The sequence below is a fragment of the Cryptotermes secundus genome, unplaced genomic scaffold (assembly GCF_002891405.2).
Source record: "Cryptotermes secundus unplaced genomic scaffold, Csec_1.0 scaffold1379, whole genome shotgun sequence".
In the NCBI taxonomy this organism is placed as follows: domain Eukaryota; kingdom Metazoa; phylum Arthropoda; class Insecta; order Blattodea; family Kalotermitidae; genus Cryptotermes; species Cryptotermes secundus.
In genome coordinates, this window is record NW_019718634.1 from 489,057 (window position 1) to 510,889 (window position 21,833).

The window sequence follows — 21,833 nt, forward strand, 5'->3', positions numbered from 1 at the left end:
AGAGGGATAGTCAAAATGTGGCTCAAGCCGGCGAGTCTTCATGGGCTATATCGGCCTAAATGGATCCTAGCCCAGGATCATATTGTGACGTAACTGGGCGGTGGTAGTATTGCTAGTGGGGTGGGACTAAGTCCCTTGCACTGCGGCCACTTCTGGCCTATTGTACCAGCCCCAGATGATAGGTGAGGGTGATTGTGGAGCAATTGGTGGAATGAAGATTGGCAGGGGAAACCGAAGTACTCGGAGAAAACCTGCCCCAGCGCCACTTTGTCCACCACAAATCCCTCTTGACCAAACCCGGGATCAAACCCGGACCGCCGAGTTGGGAAGCCAGCGACTAACCGCTTGATCTATGTCACGGCCTACCATTCAAGTAACTAAGCTGCCGTTGTAACATAAGATACGTAACATAGGCATGCAAAGCCTGGACTGACTAAGGATATGTGTGTAGTGCAAAAGGAAGAGTTGTCAGTAACACGCTATAAGTGCGTTACGTACACTTGACAAAGGCGAAGCATATTCATAAGAGACAAAACCATCCTCTCGTCAGAGAGACTGTTAAGGCGCGTCCACATTACTCCTGCTCGTGCTGGTCAGGCTTGTGCTCGTCGGGAGACTCGTCTGGCTTTTACTTGTGCTCGTAAATCTTCGTCCACACTACTTCAGTTGCTCGCCAGGCTTCGGCGCGTGAGGATCCGTATATTTACTCGTAGTGTGTATAGGCTGTAGTCGTATTTTAGTTTACTGGCTATAGTTTTTAAATTAAAATTTGCTTGTCTCGTGACTTGTCATATCGTCCGCATAGCGAGTCACACGAGCACGAGTAATGTGGACGCGCCTCTATGTAGGGACTATGACCGCAAGGGTTCAGTTGCAAAAAAAAAATCAGGTCGTGAGTCTCAAGGGGCTTGTCTCCAAGACGAACTGATTGGCGCTAAACCGCCAGTCGTAAAGTAACTTTGACTTCGACTCTGACAACGAAGCAGTTGTCAGTTCAGTTTAGCGAAGCGACGTGAAGCAGCTGGTTGCCGTACACCCACCTAATACAATACAGAAGCGTTACATCTTGAGACAAATTGTTCTGTGATCGTGTAACATATGACAGTAACAGTGTAAAATTGTTTACATGCCTGTGAAGTGTTTGTTATATTTTCCTTTTTACACCCCTGAAAGTTTGCTTTGTGAGTATAGGAATTTATGCGCACGAAAGGGGCGTAGTTTGGAGGTTGGCAGAAAGAGGCCTAACTGCTGCTTCAATGTTGCTAATTTTGAAGGCGAGAAACCATGGGGAATCCGTACCCCCCCTTCCCCTCATATCAACACAGGTCGCTTGGATCGTGTAGTCCATATTACTCCACCCTCCCCCAAGATCCAGAGCCCCAAATTACGGCAGAGAAGCGCCCAAGTAATAAACCAACTTTGCAGACAAGGGAAGGCTTCACAATATGACGCGTTGCCATTAAATGTAGACGTTTCTCGGCTTCAGAAATTTAGATCTTATAAAGGTTTTGTGACATTGGCCTGTTTATGAAATGATGTTAGACATTGCCCATCGTCTTAGGTGTATGTAGAATGCACGGTGTTTCGGAAGCTGAATTTGCTTCCATCATCAGTTTTAAATGGGAGAGAATCTCTGTCAGTTGGGCCGGTTGGAAAGAGACATTTTTGATCTATGTACTTTTACGTTGTTACAATTTTTTTCTCAGGATTTACCACGAAATTTCTGCAAGATAATTCGTAAACTGCATTATCGGCCCATATTAGAGATATCTACTGAAGTTTGCTCTTGCTGAAATAAGGTTTACATATTAAGGCACTCCGTTGCTTCGTTATGACAGCCGAATTATCGTAGGCTGCGTTCATAATTAGGGGCACGCGGTAACGTAGCTGTTTGAGGCACTATGCTACAAGCCTGAAGGTCGCGGGTTCGAGTCCTGATGAGGTGGATTTTTTCAATTGACCTAATCCTTCCAGCCTCACTATGGCCCTGGGGTCGACTCAGCCTCTAACAGAAATGAGTACCAGGAATCTTCCTGGGGGGTAAAGAGCGGCCGGTGCGTAAGGCTGACAACCTCACTGCCATCTGTGAGCGGGTTATCTAGAGAAAATGTGGGAGCCTCGACGTCTCACAACCCTGTGGGCCTTCACGGCCTGTTACAGAGACAACTTTACCTTTTTTTTTTTCCTTTTTCTTTCATACTTATTTTAAATAGTTTGTATTCTCGTTTCGTTAGTAAGGTTATATTTGTTGCGTAATTACTCTTGCATTTAAGTACAGAGATTCTTAAGTGTTGCTGAAAGTTACTGACCTCGGTACAGCTTATCCATCTGAGACCGACAACAATTTATCGAATAATATCGGATATCCAGTATAAATCCTAGGAATTCGTTTGTCACAGTTAGAACCAAATATATATTATCTGTCAAAAATGTATTTGAGGTTACGTCATCAGTGATGCATGTCGTTACGTCATCGTTTGAAAGTTACCAAAATCTATTTAATTTATTTTTTTCATATTACCTAATTAAGGTATGACGTAATTGAATATGTTACATGTAGAACCTTTGCTAGGCAACGACCGCGAAATAAGCCGTTATACAACAGTCATTGCTAAGTAACGGCTCCGTAAACAAGAATGTTTCCACGACAACAATTGCAATGCAACAGTGTAACGGTGTTTTTTACGCTGCCGTTGCCGAGATGGCAAAGAAGTTGTTACATAAGGATTATTACTGCAAGTGTTCAGTTGCAAAAACAAAATCTCTGGCTGTGATCCTCAAGGGACTTGCTGCCAAGACGAACTCATTGGCTATAAAATATCAGTCATAAAATAATTTTGACTGTGACTCTAACAAAGTTGGATATATGACAGAAAAGGACAAAATAATGATCGTTACAAAAATACTACTTAACTTAATGAAACAAAATGGCTGCTAGATCTCGTAGGCCGCTCAAAATCATAGCATTTAATGCAGATGGCATTTGGAGGCAGAGCTATGGGCTCAGTAAACAGCTGCAAGACTTACATATAGACGTGGCTCTGCTCTCAGAGAGACAGCTCAAACCTCATGAGACGTTCTTCATTGCAAACTATCACTTTCATCGGACTGGCGGCTTCCCAGGAAGAAAAGGCATTCCCCTTAACCATTTAGACCGGTTGTAGACGTGCTATACGTACACTTGACAAAGGCGAAGCGCATAAGTAGGAGACGAACCCATCCTCTCGTCAGAGGGCATGTCATATGAGGGCTATGACCGCGTGGGTTCGGCTGCAAAGATAAGAAATCTGTGGTTGTGATTCTCAAGGGGCTTGGCGCACAAGACGAAGTGATTGGCTGTAAACCGCCAGTCGTAAATTAACTCTGACTCTGACTTGAGAGAGTCAGTCGGTTAGTGAGTTAATGAATTAGTTAGAGAACTTCTGGTGCTCAGATGTTGCGAGCAGTTGCTGTTAGAAACCGGTAATTGAGGAACGGAAACCAATCGGAAACTCAAAGGAAGGAGAAGGTCCGACTTTGGAAGCCGCTACCAAGCAACGGCTGGTGGAGACTGTAAGAGACTGAAAATCCTATTCTGTGTATGATAGTGATTTGTGAAATGTAGTAACGAGTTGGGCAAGTGTGCAGTAAGTATGATTAGCGATCCAAAACCCATCTATAATCACACTCATACACGTGACAATATTTTTTAGGCAAAGCATAGCGATTTTATGATGACGTAACGAGATACGTCACTGTCTGTTGACGTAACCTCAAAGATGTTTTAGACACGGGATAGTAATTCCACTGGGTTTGCTTTTCTTTCTTTCCGCGTAAGATAAATGTCTGAAGTCAGTTTGAAAAGTGTTGTGGGAACTGGAGATGTGTACGAGGAGGAAGGAAAGAAGGCAAATGTCCATCTGACAGTGGGGGGAGGAAGGAGAGAGAAGTTAAAGGTGGGAGAGAATAGGTTCCCGCGAACACAGCCCTGGTCTTCATGCAACTGAAATATTAATAAGGCTTTATGGGATAAGCAGACATGGAGACCAGTAGCCAACCTGCGATGCACAACTACCTTTAATGTCCCATTGAATAATTAAAATGTTGAGGAATTGGGTATTCATGGACGTCCCCCTATGTCTAACCCCCAGTTTCAGCCTCTGTGTGTGTGTTCTGCGTACACAGAGAGCTTTGCGTTCTGCCTTGATGACTTAGGGGCAGATGGACGTAACGCAGGTTAAGTGGTTTAGAAAAGAGTGTAGTTTCTACTGGAAGAAATTTTGTTAAAAGTCGCTACGACATCGGAATCTTCGTATTTCAGTATTTATTTCCTTCTTGAGAAGCTGCCAGTTGTGCAGCTACTCAAGAACTTCCCAGCATTTGATGGAAATGCAATTTTGATTACCGTGTTCACAAGAGCCCGCTACTGGTCCCTGAGCCAAATTAATCCAATCCATACCACCCCATAAAATTTTCCAAAGATTCATTTTAATATTTTTCTCCCACCTACGTCTAGGTCATCCTAGTGGCCTCTTTCCTTTTATTGACGAAATGGAAAGGCGAAATGTAATAAAACTATTAATGTAAGAGATAGGGTGAGGGAAGGAAACACAAAACACAGAAAGAGAAACAAAGTTTGAACTAATGCATGATGGAGTGAATAGAACGAAATATGTGGAAAAAGAAAACTGTCAGACAAGCAAGGGTGGGAAATAATAAGAGGCATTAAAGCATGGAACAATAAAATTATCGTTGCCCTTAGTCAGGCCCAGTCCCATAGAGACGTATTGGGGAGTGGAGGTATAGCTCTACGCATTCTTAACCACAGTCTCCGGATGCGGGTGTGTTATCACCTCCACGCCACGATGCACATTGGTGTGCCACTGTACTTCCGTCTATAACCCAAGGTTAAGAATGCATGGAGCTATAGCTCCACTCCGCCATAAGTCTTCATATCGCAGTGTTTATATGGGTCAGCTCAGTTGTCATAGCGACTGGCTACGGGCTGGACGGCCGAAGGCTCGGAGTTCGAGTCCCGGTAGGGGCAAGATTTGTTTCTTCTCCACGTCGACCAGACTGGTTCAGGGGCCAACTCAGTGTCCTATCAAGGGGTAAAGAAGGTGGAGCGTGAAGCTGACCACCCATCTCTAACTACTTCCGAGGTCAAGAGTATGTGGATCTATACATCCACTCCCCCATACGCCTTCATGGCGTAGTGCTTAATTAGTTGAACACAGGGACAATTTTACGTTTACAGTTCACAAGGGCATCCTTTCCTTTTTGGTTTTTGGATTTTGTTTGCAGTTTGTCGAAAGGGGTACATGTTCTGTGTTGGGGACAGCAAGACGCATGTTAGGCCCCTTTAGCATTATTTGGAGAATATCAGGATATTTTATATTCTGTGGACGCTAGGAGCGAATTACTCGAGCCGCCCAGCGATCTGGAAGTCGTTCTGATGCTGTTATCCATAAGAAGGGGTGGGGGAAAGGGGACAGGTTGAAGGGACAAGGGGTTCAGGGGCCATGACAATTGTTGGAAGTGTCTGGGATTTGTAAAAGCTTGGCGAGAGCTTTTTTTTTTATTTATTTCATGAATGTCTGGGGAGGGGACAAGAAGGGGGAAGTTGGTTTAAAAAGAGGGATGCTTACACACCCACCTTTTCTGACCTACACGCCCCAATCTTTGATTTACGGTCCCCCCAACTAGGGTAAGTAAAATTGTAATTCATTTTGAATTTTGATACCGCGGAGGATGGCAAGGGATGACGAAAAGTCCCTGATTGAATTTTCTCTCCTCATCCTCAAATTAGAATGGAGACGTAAGAATATTGGCCCTCACATTTCTGTACTTTCTCTGTCCGTTGCCACTAGTTCGCAATTTAGCGACGAATGGAATCTGATTATAGCAAGTGTCACGTAACTTCGAACAAGGCCAAGAGTAACCTTGAATGCGCAGAAGAAAAATTTCAGGCAAGGGGTCTGGGTTCGAGGGTATGAGAAGTGACAGGCTGCCAGTTGTTTGTAAGTGTTAAGAAACTCCTCCCACCACAAGCTATGCGCGGGATTTGACTAGGAATGCGGGGCCTTGTTCGAAGTTACGTGACACTGTCTATAATAAGCAGTGACTTGGAAATGTCAGGGAAGGAACCGTAGTGATGTAAGGTGAATTCGTCTGGAGGAACTGAGGGAAACCACGAGAATCCTGTCAGGGTGGTCGGGATTCGAGCTGGCAATATCCTGAATAAATATCAGAAGCGTTACCGCTTGAGCCACCGTGCTCGCTTTAAAGTACAGAGAGAGAGAGTTGGGGGAAATACCAAGATCGCGGCCTTCGAACACAGAAGTTACTCAGGACATGAGCAGTGCACATTAGCCTGGGTGTTAGTGAAGCAATGTTCTGACTCATAATAAGGTAGTAAGTTTTGTGAGCCACTGTGGACAAAGACTACGAAATTTTGATTTTCTGTCGATTAACTCTGTGGTCTAGGGGTCAGCGTTCCTGGCTACAGATCCAGAGGTCCCGGGTTCGATTGCCGGTGCTACCAGATTTTTGTGAGAAGCAGTGGGTCTGGAACGGGGTCAACTCAGCCTCGTGAGGATAACTGAGGAGCTATTTCAAGGAAGTAGCAGCGCCGGTCTAGAAAACCGAATTAACGACCGTGGAGATTCGTTGCGCTGATCAGGCGATACCCTCTATCCGCCAAAATTTGCACTAACTTCACCGACAAGCGGCGTCACTCGGTCGGTATAGTTCGCTTGCCGACTACAGGCCACGGAGTTTATTTTGTGGAGGTTATACAGAGAATATTATAGTTTATAAATGTGGAACTTGAAGTTTCTCACGGTGGTGGCTATGCAAAATACCGACTCCTGCCCAGGAAGGATCCACAAACATCCGTTCTACTGTTGGGTGCTCGTATCGCGGAGTGTCCAGCGAGCCGTTGCCTGGCAACGCATTGACGTGGCACAGTATGAGCGTCGTACAGCGAATACATTTTTCTTACCACAGTAGATTAATATCGTAGCTAATTGTGTTTATCAGATTTTGAGTCAGGTTTGTGAATCCATCTGTCAGTTTATCTTATCGGTCCGCCCTTATATTCCAATTCCTCTTACGTTTCCACGCAATTGACGATGTTTATTCTGTTATTTTTAATGTGTAACACCCGTTGAGAATTCAGCAGGAAAACTCATCATTTCCTACTGTTATTTTTTTATTGCTAGTGGGTTGGGACTAAGTCCCCTGCACTGCAGCCACTTCTGGCCTATTGTACCAGCCCCAGATGATAGGTGAGGGTGATTGTGGAGCAATTTGTACGTAGGATGAAGATTGGCAGGGGCAACCGAAGTGCTCGGAGAAAACCTGCCCCAGCGCCACTTTGTCCACCACAAATCCCACTTGACCAGACCCGGGATCGAACCCGGGCCGCCGCGGTGGGAAGCCAGCGACTAACCGCTTGAGCTATGTCGCGGCCTTTTCCTACTGTTAAGTTCCCCTGCTTTCTCCCGTATTTACTAAAGCAAAAGACTTCTCTCTCGTTCGTGATCTACCACATAACTCACGCTCATGAAACGTGTCAACGCTCGACATTTCGTTGACATGTCAGCGCTGATAACGACAATGATAACGTCGATCTTGTAAAAGTTTCTTTTATCTCATCGGAGGAAATGCATACTTGACAGACGTACAAGATAAAGCGTTTATATATCAATAGGTACGTGACAGCATTCCTGTTTTAGCGTGCTTTGCTTATTTTGAAAAAATGAAAATAGGCTTATGCGATCTTTGCTGTCTGTGTGTCTGTGTATCCTCCGCTGTAAAATTTTGAATGGCTGAACCAACCTTCACGAAACTCTGTACGTATACTCGTATCACGGCAACTGATCCCATCTCAACGGCATACTCCATAAATCCCTCCCATGAGTCTGTGTGTCTGCACATGTATCCTCGTAGATAGGCAACGACTCCGCAAAAACTTTACCGCGGCAACTGAGATTTTTTGACGCGTCTTTTTTGTGCTGTCCGTGTCATATCAAGGAAGATAGGCGAGTAGTTCTTCCCAGAACTTCTTGTTATCATATAGGTGTACTATCGACGATTATGTTAATGCTTTGAAGCTTGAAGACAGACAGAGGTAAGAAAGGGTAGCAGAAGATGAGGTGTAGAGGAAAGTCATGGGAGAAGTGAGAGACAGTTTATTGCGGGAGGAAGAAAAGAGCATCATTTTGTTAGAAAGTTCCCAGGCTCCGCACATTTGTCCTTCCGAAAAATGCGGATTGAAAGTCAGGAGAGAAGCTTGAGACAGGGGCGACGAATTTTTATTGTCCGGATTAGTTAGTTAGTTAGTTATTGGAGAGGGTGGGTTTCCCCATGCACTGAGACCTGTATTGGTCCATTGTGCGTCCCTCTATGATTTCTACCAGTCTCTATATCCTACCGGTACTGGTGCTTACCATCAGTCCCGCCCAGCCAGCGAGACCGTCTCTACTAGCTGAGAGGTATCTATAATGTTTCCCCCATCTACCAGAGGTATTAGAGACTGCTGTTGGGCGGGAAACGTCCGTAATTTGGCTCAGTGACCTCCTTTGGAGATATGAGGTTCTTTTACGTGCCGTAAAGCTACGACACGGGACCCACGGCTTAAAGTCCCTCCCGGAGGACTTGTTCCCTGATTTTTTCCGCCCTTAAAATTTCGACGACCTCCGCCGGGTATTTGAACCCGCGTACTACGAGTCATGAAGTGGGAACGTTACCTCTAGACTACGGAGGCCGCTTATTGTCCGGATTAATGGCGAATCGTATATTTTTTAAAACAATTTTAGCGACCTTGACAGCCAATGGATTACAGTCTGGCGGGCTTCACGAGAAGCAAGCAGTAGCAGCTTGCAACCTAGATGTAACGAAGCAACGTAAATTTTATATGCGAATTACAGCAATGGGCATTCAGTGTTGCCACCATAATCCTCTCTATTCTGAAATATACTTCGCAGATTGAGGAAACCTATTTCTTACCTCTTAAAATATGTTAGTAGTCAAAAAGATTTTGTAAATATAAAAGAGAAATCCAGCCTGAAGATTAATTTACTCGTACCTGCGAGGCTGGACCACGCTTTGAACAAAACAGTCGTCATATGAAATGCAGGGAAACGTCATTCAGTTTCAGAATAGCTAAAAGTCTTTGTTTCTCTGATCCTGTATATTTTTTATTGTTATTTCATTTCCTTTCTACGCACAAACTATGTTTGGATAAAACGAAATTAATTTTTGTTATAAAATATAAACAGTACATTGTTCAGATGTCTGTAAGAGTTGTATTGTCTCCCGTTTTTAAAACGCAATAGCACCACACATCAGTCTGTGCATATCGACCATAGCATAACCACCTGGTGTTTGGTTTCAAAATACTGGAGAAGTGGGCAGTCTCACTCAGTGGGGCCTTACAGGTCCCAACTAAAGTTCCGATATTGCCCAGTCAAAATACTGGGTAAGAACGCATGGGACCCCAAAGGTGTCTCTGTGATCTGCAGAGGTATGCCGGCGGTAGTTTAACTACCGGTAGGATCACCCATGCCGGGAAGATCAAAGGGTGGAGCCCAGACTAAGAGAGACACACTGGTCCTTCAGGTTTGGGGCTGGGCATGAGGCTAACAACCTCAGCCTATAAAAAGAATTTTGTTCAGAAATCTAACAGCCAGCCTCGGGTCATCATGCGTGGGTCCATTCCCATGGCAGCACGCATTGCTTGTGGAGACTGGTTGTAGAGGAGACCAAGGCTCACCCAGGGCTGTAGCGCCGAGTGGTAGGTAAGAATGCATGGATTTATACCTCTACGCCTCTCCCGGTAATACTTCATGTTTGTTTTATTTAATTATGGCTTATTTCATGACTTTGTTAGTAGATAATAAGGTTACTAATGAGTGATGAATTGGAAAGGATCTGGAAGGAAGCGGTCGTGGTCTATCCGAGATACTATCTCGACGTTTGTCTGGACAGACTGAGGAAGACTAAGAATATCCTTACATCCTGTCGAAACCTAAGCCGCGATTCAAACTGAAACTTCTAGAAAAGAAGTTAGAAGCATTATCGCCTAGCTAAATTGCTTGGTTTTATGTTGAGGTGCTTCATTAAGCCCAGGGAGACCTTTACCTTCACGCAGGACGAAGCATACAGGTTCATGCTTGTACATGCGTGAGAGAGGAGGGGGTGGGGTGGGAGAAGAGCATAAAGAGAATGAAAGAAAAAATTAATGCGTCTATACGGAAAATAAAATGCAAAGGAAAATATAAAAATGGGAGGGGAAAGAGGGTCCCGTAAAATATTTCCTGCTCAATTAAAACATTTTTAATAAAATTTTAAATTTCCTTTTTTTTTTAGAGAGAGAATTTATTAAACGCTAAATAAGTGTTCACTTGTTCAGAAGAAGAGTTGCTTAGGTCAAATAGCAACGCGTACGATTACCATCTGGAAGACCTGCAGTTCGAGTCATGTTCAGGTCACAGGTTGAAGGTCACCATAGGTTCACCGACGTTTCTGCCCCACGGCAGAGCAGGAAGCTATGAAACTAACTGGAAGCAATCAAGTGCGTTTCTTCCCGGCCGTGACGCGGCACCAGCGTACCCCGTTTAAGAACCCAGAGCGCTGCCCCTACACCGAACTGCTCTGGTTACAACCGACTCTCTTATGACGTTTCGGGCGTTACTGTGATCCTGGATAATACTGTGACATATAGACCCATTACCAAGTAACAGTTGTGTAAACAGGAGATAGTCCAACAGCCGTTGCTTGGTAGCGGCTATTGATTAATATGTTCACTCGACACGCTGGATTCTTCACCGGGGAGGCACGTTGTTACATGACTGAGTGACTCGATCGGTCGGTTAAATTACTGCTGGCCTTTGCCAGCACAGTCATTCCTTCAGTCTCCACGAGATAAATGACAAAGATTTTTTATTCTCTCCTAGATATGTACGTGTTTCGAAATGGGGCCTCGTCTTCGACAAGGGAGGGGTCGGTTTTTCTGCGCAGGCGCTACGTTTGTTGCACCGCAGTTTCAGCACGAGTATATCGGCGCTGTGTCAGGGTCAGAGTTAATTCAAGACTGGCGGTTTATCGCCAATCAGTTTGTCTTGGCGGCAAGCTCCTCGAGGCTCACGATCAGAGATTTTTCTTTTGCAACTGAACCCTTGCGGTCATACATGTAGGCCTATATTTGACTTGAGTATCATCCTTTCCGAACGGGTTAACGTAGCGGTGATGCTCTAGAGCGCATTCGGCATATTCTCGCTTCGAATCTCGACCGGAACACGGGCCATCCTCAATGAGGTTCTTCGCGAGTTTCCTCAGTCAGTCCAGGGAAATGCCGATCGCAGCCCACGTAGGCTGTGACGTCCTCCTTTCCGGCCTTCTGCAGTTCATCGCTCGACTGTCCCGGCGCTGACGTCACCAGATAACCAATTTAGAAGAAGGGGTTCTGGAAATAACTAATAACCCATCTTCCTTTGACACGACACGGACCGCATAGAAAACGACGCGTAAAACAAATCGTCTATTGTTGCGTGTGTAGTCGTTGCAGCGGTAACATGTTTAACGAGCCGTTATATAGCAACGATAGGGGGATACAGACAGACAGACTGATGAGATGGATTTATGGAGTACGTCATTGATATGAGCTCAGATGCTATGATATACATACCAAGTTTTATATAGATTGGTTCAAGCATTCAAAAAGTTATAAGGGGGGATCTCATAAGCCTACTTTTATTTTTTTAATAAGGAAATTAGGCTAAAAATGTTTTGACTCATTTGGATGCATGAACTGGGGGATAAATATTAATGTAACCATGGGATTCGAAGTCTGGGCCCTTCACGTAGAGACCTCACAATCTTACACGGCGGTGACTATGCAAGGCTGTCTTCTCGAATATAATTCAGTATGGTCAGGTGAGAGTTAAGTGACGTTTCGGAGTAACATATCCCCTTCATCGAAGCAGCATGAAGCAGGCAACAAGCGCCCGACTACACGGCGTCAGATCCCAGAAGACAGAACACTTCAGTCATATACTCGTTCAGTGACTCGAACTCCCAGACCCCGTCGAGGGCTGCTGTTCTCAAACCGTCTTAGCTTTGAATTCGTGGGGGTGAACCGCTGGGACTACCTTGCAGACACGTACGTCGTAACCCACCCTCTCAAGAACCATCCCCCGCCGTCTCTTCACCCACTTACAAGTAGTATAAGGTGTGGGAATCGGAAAATCATCGAAACGTGCCGCCATTGTTGTGATTTCCAATGGGAATCACCCCCCCCCATGTCTATTACTACGTAGGACCTCAGTGCAGCAACCACATGTTACTGGAATGTATTCACGATGACTCATGTTCCTCAACGCACGGCGCTGTCGCATCTCGCCTAAATCGAGTCCGTTATAACACGGCACGTATAAGGTTAAGTTCCCGGAATTAGAAGCTCAGACCCGCCCACCTGTCATTGCTGTAATTCTATTGATGAATGGAAGAGGATCGGGTAGGAAGCGATCGTGGCCTAATCGGGGTGTTACCCCAGTATTTTCTTGTAGATACTGAAGAAAATCACGAGAAACCTCAGCGGAATAGGCGTTGGATTCTCACAGGCTTCAGCCTTATATGACATCCTGTTCTTATCTTCACATTGTTTTCCTCAGTACCTCCAGAAATCACTTTAAAATGTGATAGGACTGACGGGATGTGGTATCGTGTATCCCTTGTTGGACTGCAGCTCTGGAACACACCAAATTTCGTGGCCAATTTAAGAGTATCTTGGCGTGAAACAATGTGTGTCATGAAATTGATCAAGTTACCCTATTATGTTCATACTAGTACGTAACATCACATCAAATGAAAATAAAATTATTTATTAGGTTCAGTATTTTCAAGAGTTACAAATATGTATCATAATTATTCTCTCTCACAAGAATGTTCATTCCTTTATTATCTCATCCCTTGTCTCATTTACTATATGCAAACAAGTAATGTAACGTCCGCTCCGTGCAAGTTTGCAACGTGTTCGTTTGAACGCCGATAGAGACGCCACTTGACGGCTTGCGTTTACATTCACTTCAGAGTCTGATAACAGATGGCCCAGCCAAAGATTCTTGCCGTTACATTGTCAACAAGCATTAAACTAGCCTTGAGTCAATTTTTATAAGTTTAAACTTCTTTTTTAGGACAAAAATCTGAATAAATTTCTCTCGCCATTGCTCCAAACGGTTTAGGATAATCACAGATATTTGTTTCATCTAAATCAGGCCACCAGAAATTGTTCCATAGGGTGTCCATGTAATTCCTGTGCCTCACTATGAGGTGGACACTGTAGTACTTCCGCCAGTTGTCCCACTTGTCCCATATGTACAATCTCTCACTCAAAGTATGCACACCTAGAAGTGTGTGTACAGTGTGTGCTAATTCTGGTCTGTATATCAAAACTTCTGCCATAGGTTTCTCACCTGCATTGTAATACCAACTGTCGGGGTTATAATCCCTGTAACATTCTAACCAGAGTTTCAGAAACCTTGCATCTTTATGTGCTATTAAAACTTGTGTCCCTAAATAGTCACCGTCAGTTATTCCAATGGTCATTTCATATTTCCTGAACACGTCCAAATTACGTACAACGTACGAATCATTGTCTAGAAATATCCCGCCATATTGCATAAGTATTCGTATCCTTGTTACATCACCAGCATGCCAGAGGTGATAATTTTTACTGAATTTTTGTCCAAATATTTCAGTTGGTAACGTAACATTTGTAACCTTCAAAACGGGACCTAAAGTTCTTTTGATTTTGTCCCAATGTCTTCCAGTGAACTGAACAACGTTTGTATGGAAGAATATTTTTTCTGGTCTGTGATTCCTGAAGGCTGCTAGCACGCACACAGCGTGTACGTAAGGAATGTAACTGGCATTAAGGAACAAGAAATGTATGTGATTTGGGACTATACTGGAACCATTGCTTGTTCCTGTTTCATTGTCAAATCCTTCAAATATATTTCCTTTTATCTTATTGAAGAGGTTAGGATCGTAAGGCCGGAAACGTGTTTGCTGTTTGCTGATATATCTCCTTGTAAGTGTCAAAACGACCAGGATTATGATAATCATACAGAGACAAGCTCGCGGCATCCTTCGCCATTTTATCATTAAAGTTGTCATGATTGATATCTGAAACAAAGTAAATAAAGTTTCAAGACAGCAAATCACAGTGGTTAGTATATGTACCAAAAGTTTTATCACTGTACGTTGAATTTATATGTTATGTACGTTTCTCACAGTAAAGAGCAGTGTCCCTAAAATTCAGTAACCGGTTGGTCGTTGTTATGGAGACGAAGTGTTTACTGTGAGGTACGAACTCAGCTTTTATATATTAGACCACCTGACGTTCATTTCAAATTGAATGGACCGAATATCCCCTTCCTCAATCGTGTAAAATATCTCAGTGTAATCTTAGATAAGAGGATTTCATGGAGTTTGCATGTAGAAATGATTGAAGCCAGGGCCTTCAGAATATTTATCAGAATCTACTCCATATTCAAAAGCGAACGATTAAACGGTAACATTAAATTGGACCTTCCATAAAGCCCTGATTAGATAAGTAATGACTTATGCTTGCCCCACCTGGGAGTTGGCGGCAGGCACCTACCTCTTGAAATCAGAGCGCCCACAAAACAAGGTTCTGCGCACCGTTGCCAGTTTCCAAGGCGCATACTGATCGGCGAGATGCACAGGGTCTCCCAAGTGCCGTGTATTTATGATTGCATAACGAAAATGTTTAGGTTTACGCTCTTACGCCCCGTTGTTGTCAAAACAAAATTATTTTTCCGGATTATATAGTCGACATTGATTCAGGAAATCAATATCCCGCGGCCCGTGTCTCAAGCCACTGCTTTTAACCATCATAACGTCTTCTATTATACTCGTACAAATTGCCCTTACCAGAAGGACAAACGAGCACTGCCTGGGATCCTCTCCCCCCCCCCCCCCCCACACAACCCCCGACACTCTCCCCACACTCCTTCCTCTANAAGCATTTCCACTTTCCCCATGACTTTTCGCTTTGACATACTTTTCTACTATACTTTCTGCCGCTGTCTCTTGATGCTCCAAAAGTTAAAAAGGAAAGCATGGCCCGTCTCTGTGGTCTACTGGTCAGAGTTTCTGGCTACAGATCCAGTGGTCCCGGGTTCGATTCCCGGCGTCACCAATTTTTTCCCCCTGGGAAGTAGTGGGTCTGGAACGGGGTCCACTCAATCTCGTGATGATAATTGAGGAGCTATTTCAAGGAAATAGCGTCTCCGGTCTAGAAAACCGAGATTAACGGCAGTGGGGATTCATTGCGCTGACCACGCGACATCCTCTATCCGCTAAAGTTGGCACTAACTTCGCCGACAAGCGGCGGTCGCTCGGTCGGTATTGTTCGCTTGCGGAATGCAGGCCACGGGTTTTATCCACGTTATGCCTGAGGTTCTGAGCTGTGATTGAGGTGTGAGGTGTGACACCGTGTAGTCTGATAGTGTAATTTCGGAATAAGAATTAGTTTCCTTGCTTCTTGATTAGCTCAGCATTGGATTCTGGAAATGAAGACAGTATTTTCGCCGGAAGAGTCGGTTAACGTTCATCACGTCACATCCAAGAATTTGAGATAGTGCTGTTAAGATATTTGGATCGAGTCTCACCGTATCGAACCCTGGAAGTACAACAATGCCGACATTTATCTGATTCACGTCCCGGTTTGACGACTGCTACTTCGCCATATCTTGGCCATGATAATGCAAGTGCTGATAAGGTTATATGAATGCGCACTTTTCAGGATCTGGATGCCGCGAGAGAAATAATTTTAAACATGTGTCACCGTTACACATTTTCACTGCATGGAGCAATCGATAATCTCTTAGGATGCGTAGAGACGGAGCCCCGTGATTACTGATTAAGTACACGCGGATTAGAACAAAGGAAAGATGACGATTTCTGGATAAATTATCACGCAACCCAGATCTCAACGCGTCAAGGAAGGGCGTAACCTGCATCAGAGTTGAAACAGATAATTTTTATATACTACACGGGTTAAGTCAGTCAGAAGAGTGAGAGGTTGGTGTGAGATGGCCGCCAGCCTGGTAGTCAGTTATGAGACATTAGCCAGCAGGGAAAGACGTAAGCAGAGGACATTGTTAGCAACCGTTACCAAGAAACGGTTATTAAAAACGGGAGCATGAATTAGCGAGGGCGTTATAATTACTTATAGTTAGATCTATAAGTGGTTAATAAAATCCAATTACCAATCCAAACTCCGTCCGTAGTCACTCATACACGTGACAATATTGTCATTCAGAGTCCTGACCACTGGTGATTATTTTGAAACATATACACAAACAAACTCACCCATCCTTTAAATTTATAACCTGAAGATGGAAGCAGCACGTATCGCCGAAACATCCGTGATATTGGCCGTGCGTACAGGATGTAAATATTTAAAGCTGCATTAGGTTCAATAGTTAATCAGAGTGAAAACCTAGAATTAATAATATAATGTATTATGAACATTCAATAGGCCGCGCCATAGCTCAAGCGGTTAGTCGCTGGCTTCCCACCGCGGCGGCCCGGGTTCGATCCCGGGTCTGGTAAGTGGGATTTGTGGTGGACAGAGCGGAGCTGGGGCGGGTTTTCTCCGAGTACTTCGGTTTCCCCTGCCAATCTTCATTCCACCAAATTCTCCATCATCATAGTCACCCGGGGCAGGTACAATAGGCCAATCAGTGGCCGCCGTGCGGAGTGGACCCAGCTGAGCTCCACCCCCCAATAAGGGAATTAATGTACACTGAATGCAGTCTTGTGGGTAGTAACGCCGTGTAGTTGGGCGAGAGCTCGACGTTTCGGAGGAACATATTGCATCCTTCTTCAGCAAGCAGTCACTAAGTAGAAGAATTTGCATTCCGCCTCGTTCTGCTTTATTGTTTGGCTTAATCTCATAACCTGAAGGTGGAAGGAGTATGTTCCTCCGAAACGTCTGTGAACACCTACCGGGACTACACGATGTCATATCCCTTACGATAGTGCTGGAAGGGAACTCCTACTCAGGGTTCTGTAAATCCATTTATATTCACAGCCTGCTCCAAAATTTATATCACTCCCACTGACATTTTAATCGATTTTCAAACTCTGCTACTTACATTACGTCATCATACAGGGTTCCTCGCAATTCAGTTCACGATCGGCTACGAACCTAATCGAGCAGCTACTGAAATGTCGGTCCTAATTCTGCGCTGAACGTGTTTTGTCAGAAATAATCCCTCAAAGTTCCCGGAAAATACCAGTTGTACTTAGTTGTTATTTTGTTAGTAAACAAGCAGGAGTACTAGTTCTTCGCCCGGGACTTGGTATGTGTAATGAGGAGTTTGTATTTGTGTGTAAGTTATGGGCACATTTCCAAACAGTTACACTTATAGAAATACTGGGTTTTGGGACTTTTCACATCGATCGGTATTCTAGAGAATAAACACGACGTTTCGGAAACAGATCCAGTTTCCGAAACGTCGTGTTTTCTGTTCTCTAGAATACCGGACGATGGAGAAAATCCAAAACCCAGTATTCTGTGTGTTTATACAATCGGCAGAACCCTTTAGAATCTAGGTACACTTATTTCAACAAAATTAAAATGTGGGATTTGAGGTTCTCACAGCTCTGCTTATGAGGAATTGTGTATCTCCTGGGATATAACGCGATATAGTCTATTGGAAGTCAGCTGACGTTTCGGAGGAACTTGTTTCTTGGCTTATTTTTCTACCCTGAAGATGGAGGCGATATGTTCTTCCGAAACGTCCGTTGACTTATAACGGACTACACGGCGTTGTATCTCGGAAGAGATCTTACATTGTAATGGAGTGCTTACTTTGCTCGAAATTCGATTACTTCCTATTAATATTATTAACATCAATATTATAAGCTGTAAGCGTATTACTCATCCTAATTATATCTGATCATTACGCGTGGGCAGAGCCGAGTAGATCAGCTGTTAGTACAGAATGGCCCAAAAGTCAGTTAACCTGAACCATTCTCTCGTGTTAAGGGGAACGTTAAGATTTGAACCTGCCAGAGAGTTTGTAGGATGGCATCAGGGCGTTTTGAGTTGCGCCCTGAACACGGAGGATTTCATTCTGAACAACTTTTTTTTTTTTTTTTTTTTAATTTAGTNTAAAGAAATTTCTGTCGTAGCTTGGTATAAATTTTATTAACCAGTTAACTGACTTTTGTGTTGTTCTGTATATAGAATATGGATCAAAACATAACAACAACAAAATTAAAAGCTTGCTATTTTCATCGAAAGAGACGGCCATGACAGCTCCTCTTAAAACCTTTCAAATTAATCTTTTTTCTACTATCATCCTACCATTAGACACTGTGTAGACTGAGCTATTATCATCGTCGTTAAATAAGCCATAAATTCAATAAGAGCACATGAAAAATGAACATACCGCCAGAGTATTGATGGTGATTCTGTGCTTCGATCCTTGGACAGTGTTGATGTTAGTAGTTTCCCCGGTCTTTCGGTGGTACATGCTGCCTCCATCTTCAAGACAGAGATACTTTTATTATGATTATAGGGGTTACATGTTCCAAGGCGTTCGTAATATTTTTTTTCTGAAGATATAGGCAGACATTTCCTTCGTATGTTGAAAAGGATCTACCAGAATACACGGTATCACGTCCCACAAGACAGGAACATTCATATTGATGTCCTTGAGAACCTCAAGTCGCACAATTTCATGCCTTTTTATTCAAATATAAGTTGCAGTTCACTTAACGTTAAGTGTTGCGGTGTTTAGAACAGGTTCCGTTTATGAAACACGAAATAAACATTGAGCAGGAGAGCGAGCTATGCCGTCTGTGACGCGGAAGCTGTTAAGCCCAAGTCATGAAATATTCTGAGCTTTGTAACTCAGAAGAAGGAAGCACTTTAACTGATGCACTTGTATCGAATCACTGAAAATTACGGATAACATTTGAACACATCACTGTTTTGAGGACACGTTGAACTACAAAACTACACTCACTTGATTTTTCAAAACGCTGTAGAATTATTTTTTTTTATTACTAGTCTGGTGGGACTAAGTCCCTTGTACTGCGGCCACTTCTGGCCTATTGTACCAGCCCCAGATGATAGGTGAGGGTGATTGTGCAGCAATTGGTGGAATGAAGATTGGCAGGGGAAACCGAAGTACTCGGAGAAAACCTGCCCCAGCGCCACTTTGTCCACCACAAATCCCACATGACGAGACCCGGGATCGAACCCGGGCCGTCGCGGTGGGAAGCCAGCGACTAACCGCTTGAGCTATGGCGCGGCCTGTAGAATTAGTTAACATATTTTTTGTTGTTGTGCAGTGTGAACGTGGAAGAAAACGAAACTTAGGACGTCCTAGAAGAAGATGGAACAATTTATTCCGAGATGAAATGAGCCTGCGACTTATGATTTGATTAACAAAAATCTGAGTAAATTTCCCTCGCCATTTCCCCAAAAGGTTTCTCATACTGACATATGTTAGTTTCGTCAATACTGGGCCAGAGCATGTAATGCCACCAAGTCTCAGCATGTTTCCTGAGCCTTATCACAAGATGTATGCTGTAATAGAGTCTCCAGTTTCTCCAAGAATCCCAGTTATACAGCCTCACAGTGAGTCCGTGTACACCCAGTAAAGTCTTCACGGTGTGAACAAGTTCTGGTCTGTAAGCCAAAATCTCTCGCATAGGTTTCTCACCTGCATTGTAATACCAGCTGTCGGGGTTATAATCCCTGTAACATTCTAACCAGAGTTTCAGAAACCTAGCATCTTTATGTGCTATTAAAACTTGTGTCCCTAAATAGTCACCATCAGTTATTCCAATTGTCATTTCATATTTCCTGAACACGTCCAAATTACGTACAACGTACGAATCATTGTCTAGAAATATCCCACCATATTGCATCAAAACTCTTATCCTCATGACGTCACCTGCGTGCCAGGGAACCCAATCTTCTCGTAGCTTCTGACCATATATTGTCCTGGGCATCTCAATATGCTTTATTTCCAACACAGGGCCCAATGTGTCCCGTATTTTAACCCAGTGAGGGCCTGTGAATTCTTTGACGTTCGTATGAAAGAAAATTTTCTCTGGTTTTTGATTCTTGAAAGCTGCCAAAACACACACAGCCGTGACGTATGTGATGTAACTGTTTTCGAAAAATATGAAATGTACATAATTTGGAACTATATTACTGCCATCTGGCGTTCCAGTAACGTTGTTGAAACCTTCAAAACTGCTCCCTTCTATTTTTGAAAATAGTTCGGCGTCATACGGAAGAAATTTTTTCTTCGGAGGTGATAGCCCGAGGAGAAGAACTGTGACAGTAAACAGGACACCAACTGTTGCCACAACAGCCACAAGAAATTTCTTTGGCGATAACCGCTTGAGCATTCCACAGTAGTCGGTACGTTATAATATCTGGAGAAAAGAAAGAGAGAAAAGTGAAGACCTAGTCACCGATGCACACTGAAGTTCATGTTTATGAAGTTGTAACTCTTCCTGCTCTATCGATATGTTATCTGTCAGACTTCGTAGTAGTTACTAACAGGAGTAGCATATGGCAGCAGTAACTGTATCTCAATGACTGTCTTAGCTGAAAGAATTGCTTGGTTATCCACTAGACAACAGTGATATTTATCTAGTTCAATATCCTTATACATAATCGTAATCGTAAGTCTGATTATTGTCATTACCGCATTTGCTGGTTAACATAGCAATAAATTGTCGAGAGTTGGCGCGTGAGATATATTGGAGGTCACGAAACACTGATCAGATATTATATTAAAAAGAGAAGAAACAAACCCCGTGACCTTTAGTCCGGAAGCGAACTATACCGACCGAGCGACCGCCGCTTGTCGGCGAAGCTAGTGCTAACTTTTGCGGATAGAGGGTGTGGTGTGCTCAACGCAACGGATCCGCACTGCCATACTCTCTAAGTATTCATACTGTTTTTATGCTGATTTGTAAAGTGTAGTAACAGGTAAAAGAAGATAAAGTTGCCCTGTGCTTAACTAATTAAGCACTACGCCATGAAGGCGTATGGGGGAGGGGTTGTATAGATCCACATTTTCTTGACCTCAGCACTAGCTGGAGGTGAGTGGTCAGCTTCACGCCCCTGTCTCTTTAGCCCCGGGAAAAGATCCTCCGTTATCCATTGTACACGAGGTTGGGGTGAACCGGCCTGGACGACGTGGAGAAGTGAAAATTCTTGACCTTACCGGGACTCGAACTCTGACCCCACGGTCTTCCAGCCCGTAGTCAGCCGTTATACGAACTATGCTACCACTGCTCGTCACGTGAAAGTGTAGTGCACTGTATAAAGGAGACGGTTTACGATTGATCATTTATGAGTGTTATTCGTGGGAGATGGCATTAAACATAAGCCTCGACGTGTCATTCGATAACGCGCAAGGGTGGAAAGAATACGTGAGAAAACGGCAGCTTATGTGACAAATGATGAGACTTCCTGTTCAATTCTCAACGTGCATTAGAGTTCTGTCAGTATAAATTCAGCTGTCTGTCCAGAACTGTCCAAGCGTGTAGCACGCATGCTCAGTGAAATCGCCATTTTAAAATATCCCTCGGGGTCTGTGACGTTTAAGAGTGGATCACGTTGAAATGAATACATTGTGACCAGGTTTGATATTAGTATTTTGATTTATTGCTAGTGGGTTTGGACTAAGTCCCTTGTACTGCGGCCACTTCTGGCCTATTGTACCAGCCCCAGATGATAAGTGAGGGCGATTGTGGAGCAATTGGTGGAATGAAGATTG

The 21,833-nt window shown here is 43.8% G+C and overlaps 3 protein-coding genes across 4 annotated transcripts in view; 1 reads left to right on the forward strand and 2 right to left on the reverse strand.

Moving 5' to 3' along the window:
• LOC111863323 (cytochrome P450 4C1) overlaps positions 1 to 21,833 on the forward strand; it is a 222,376-nt gene that overhangs the window by 99,795 nt on the left and 100,748 nt on the right. The window lies entirely within an intron of this gene.
• Positions 12,884 to 19,080, reverse strand: LOC111863332. Its single transcript, XM_023849575.2, has 2 exons — positions 18,474 to 19,080; positions 12,884 to 14,169 (listed from the first exon to the last, which is right to left on the reverse strand). The coding sequence occupies exons 1-2, from the start codon at positions 18,555 to 18,557 to the stop codon at positions 13,162 to 13,164; spliced, it is 1,092 nt and encodes a 363-aa protein (XP_023705343.1). The 5' UTR covers positions 18,558 to 19,080; the 3' UTR covers positions 12,884 to 13,161.
• Positions 19,351 to 21,833, reverse strand: part of LOC117282241 — a 3,667-nt gene continuing 1,184 nt past the window's right edge. The window contains exon 2 of the mRNA XM_033751114.1: positions 19,351 to 20,478. Within this exon, the coding sequence (XP_033607005.1) occupies positions 19,474 to 20,451 (978 nt within the window). The 5' untranslated portion in view covers positions 20,452 to 20,478 and the 3' untranslated portion in view covers positions 19,351 to 19,473. The remainder of the gene's footprint in view (positions 20,479 to 21,833) is intronic.

What these genes read in the sequence shown, in the direction of transcription:
- LOC111863332 (XM_023849575.2), bottom strand. Translation starts at nt 18,557, where the DNA reads ATGTACCACCGAAAGACCGGGGAAACTACTAACATCAACACTGTCCAA. An exon ending in TCACCATCAATACTCTGGCG is followed by an intron (nt 14,170 to 18,473) that starts GTATGTTCATTT and finishes ACTTTGTTTCAG; the next exon opens with ATATCAATCATGACAACTTT.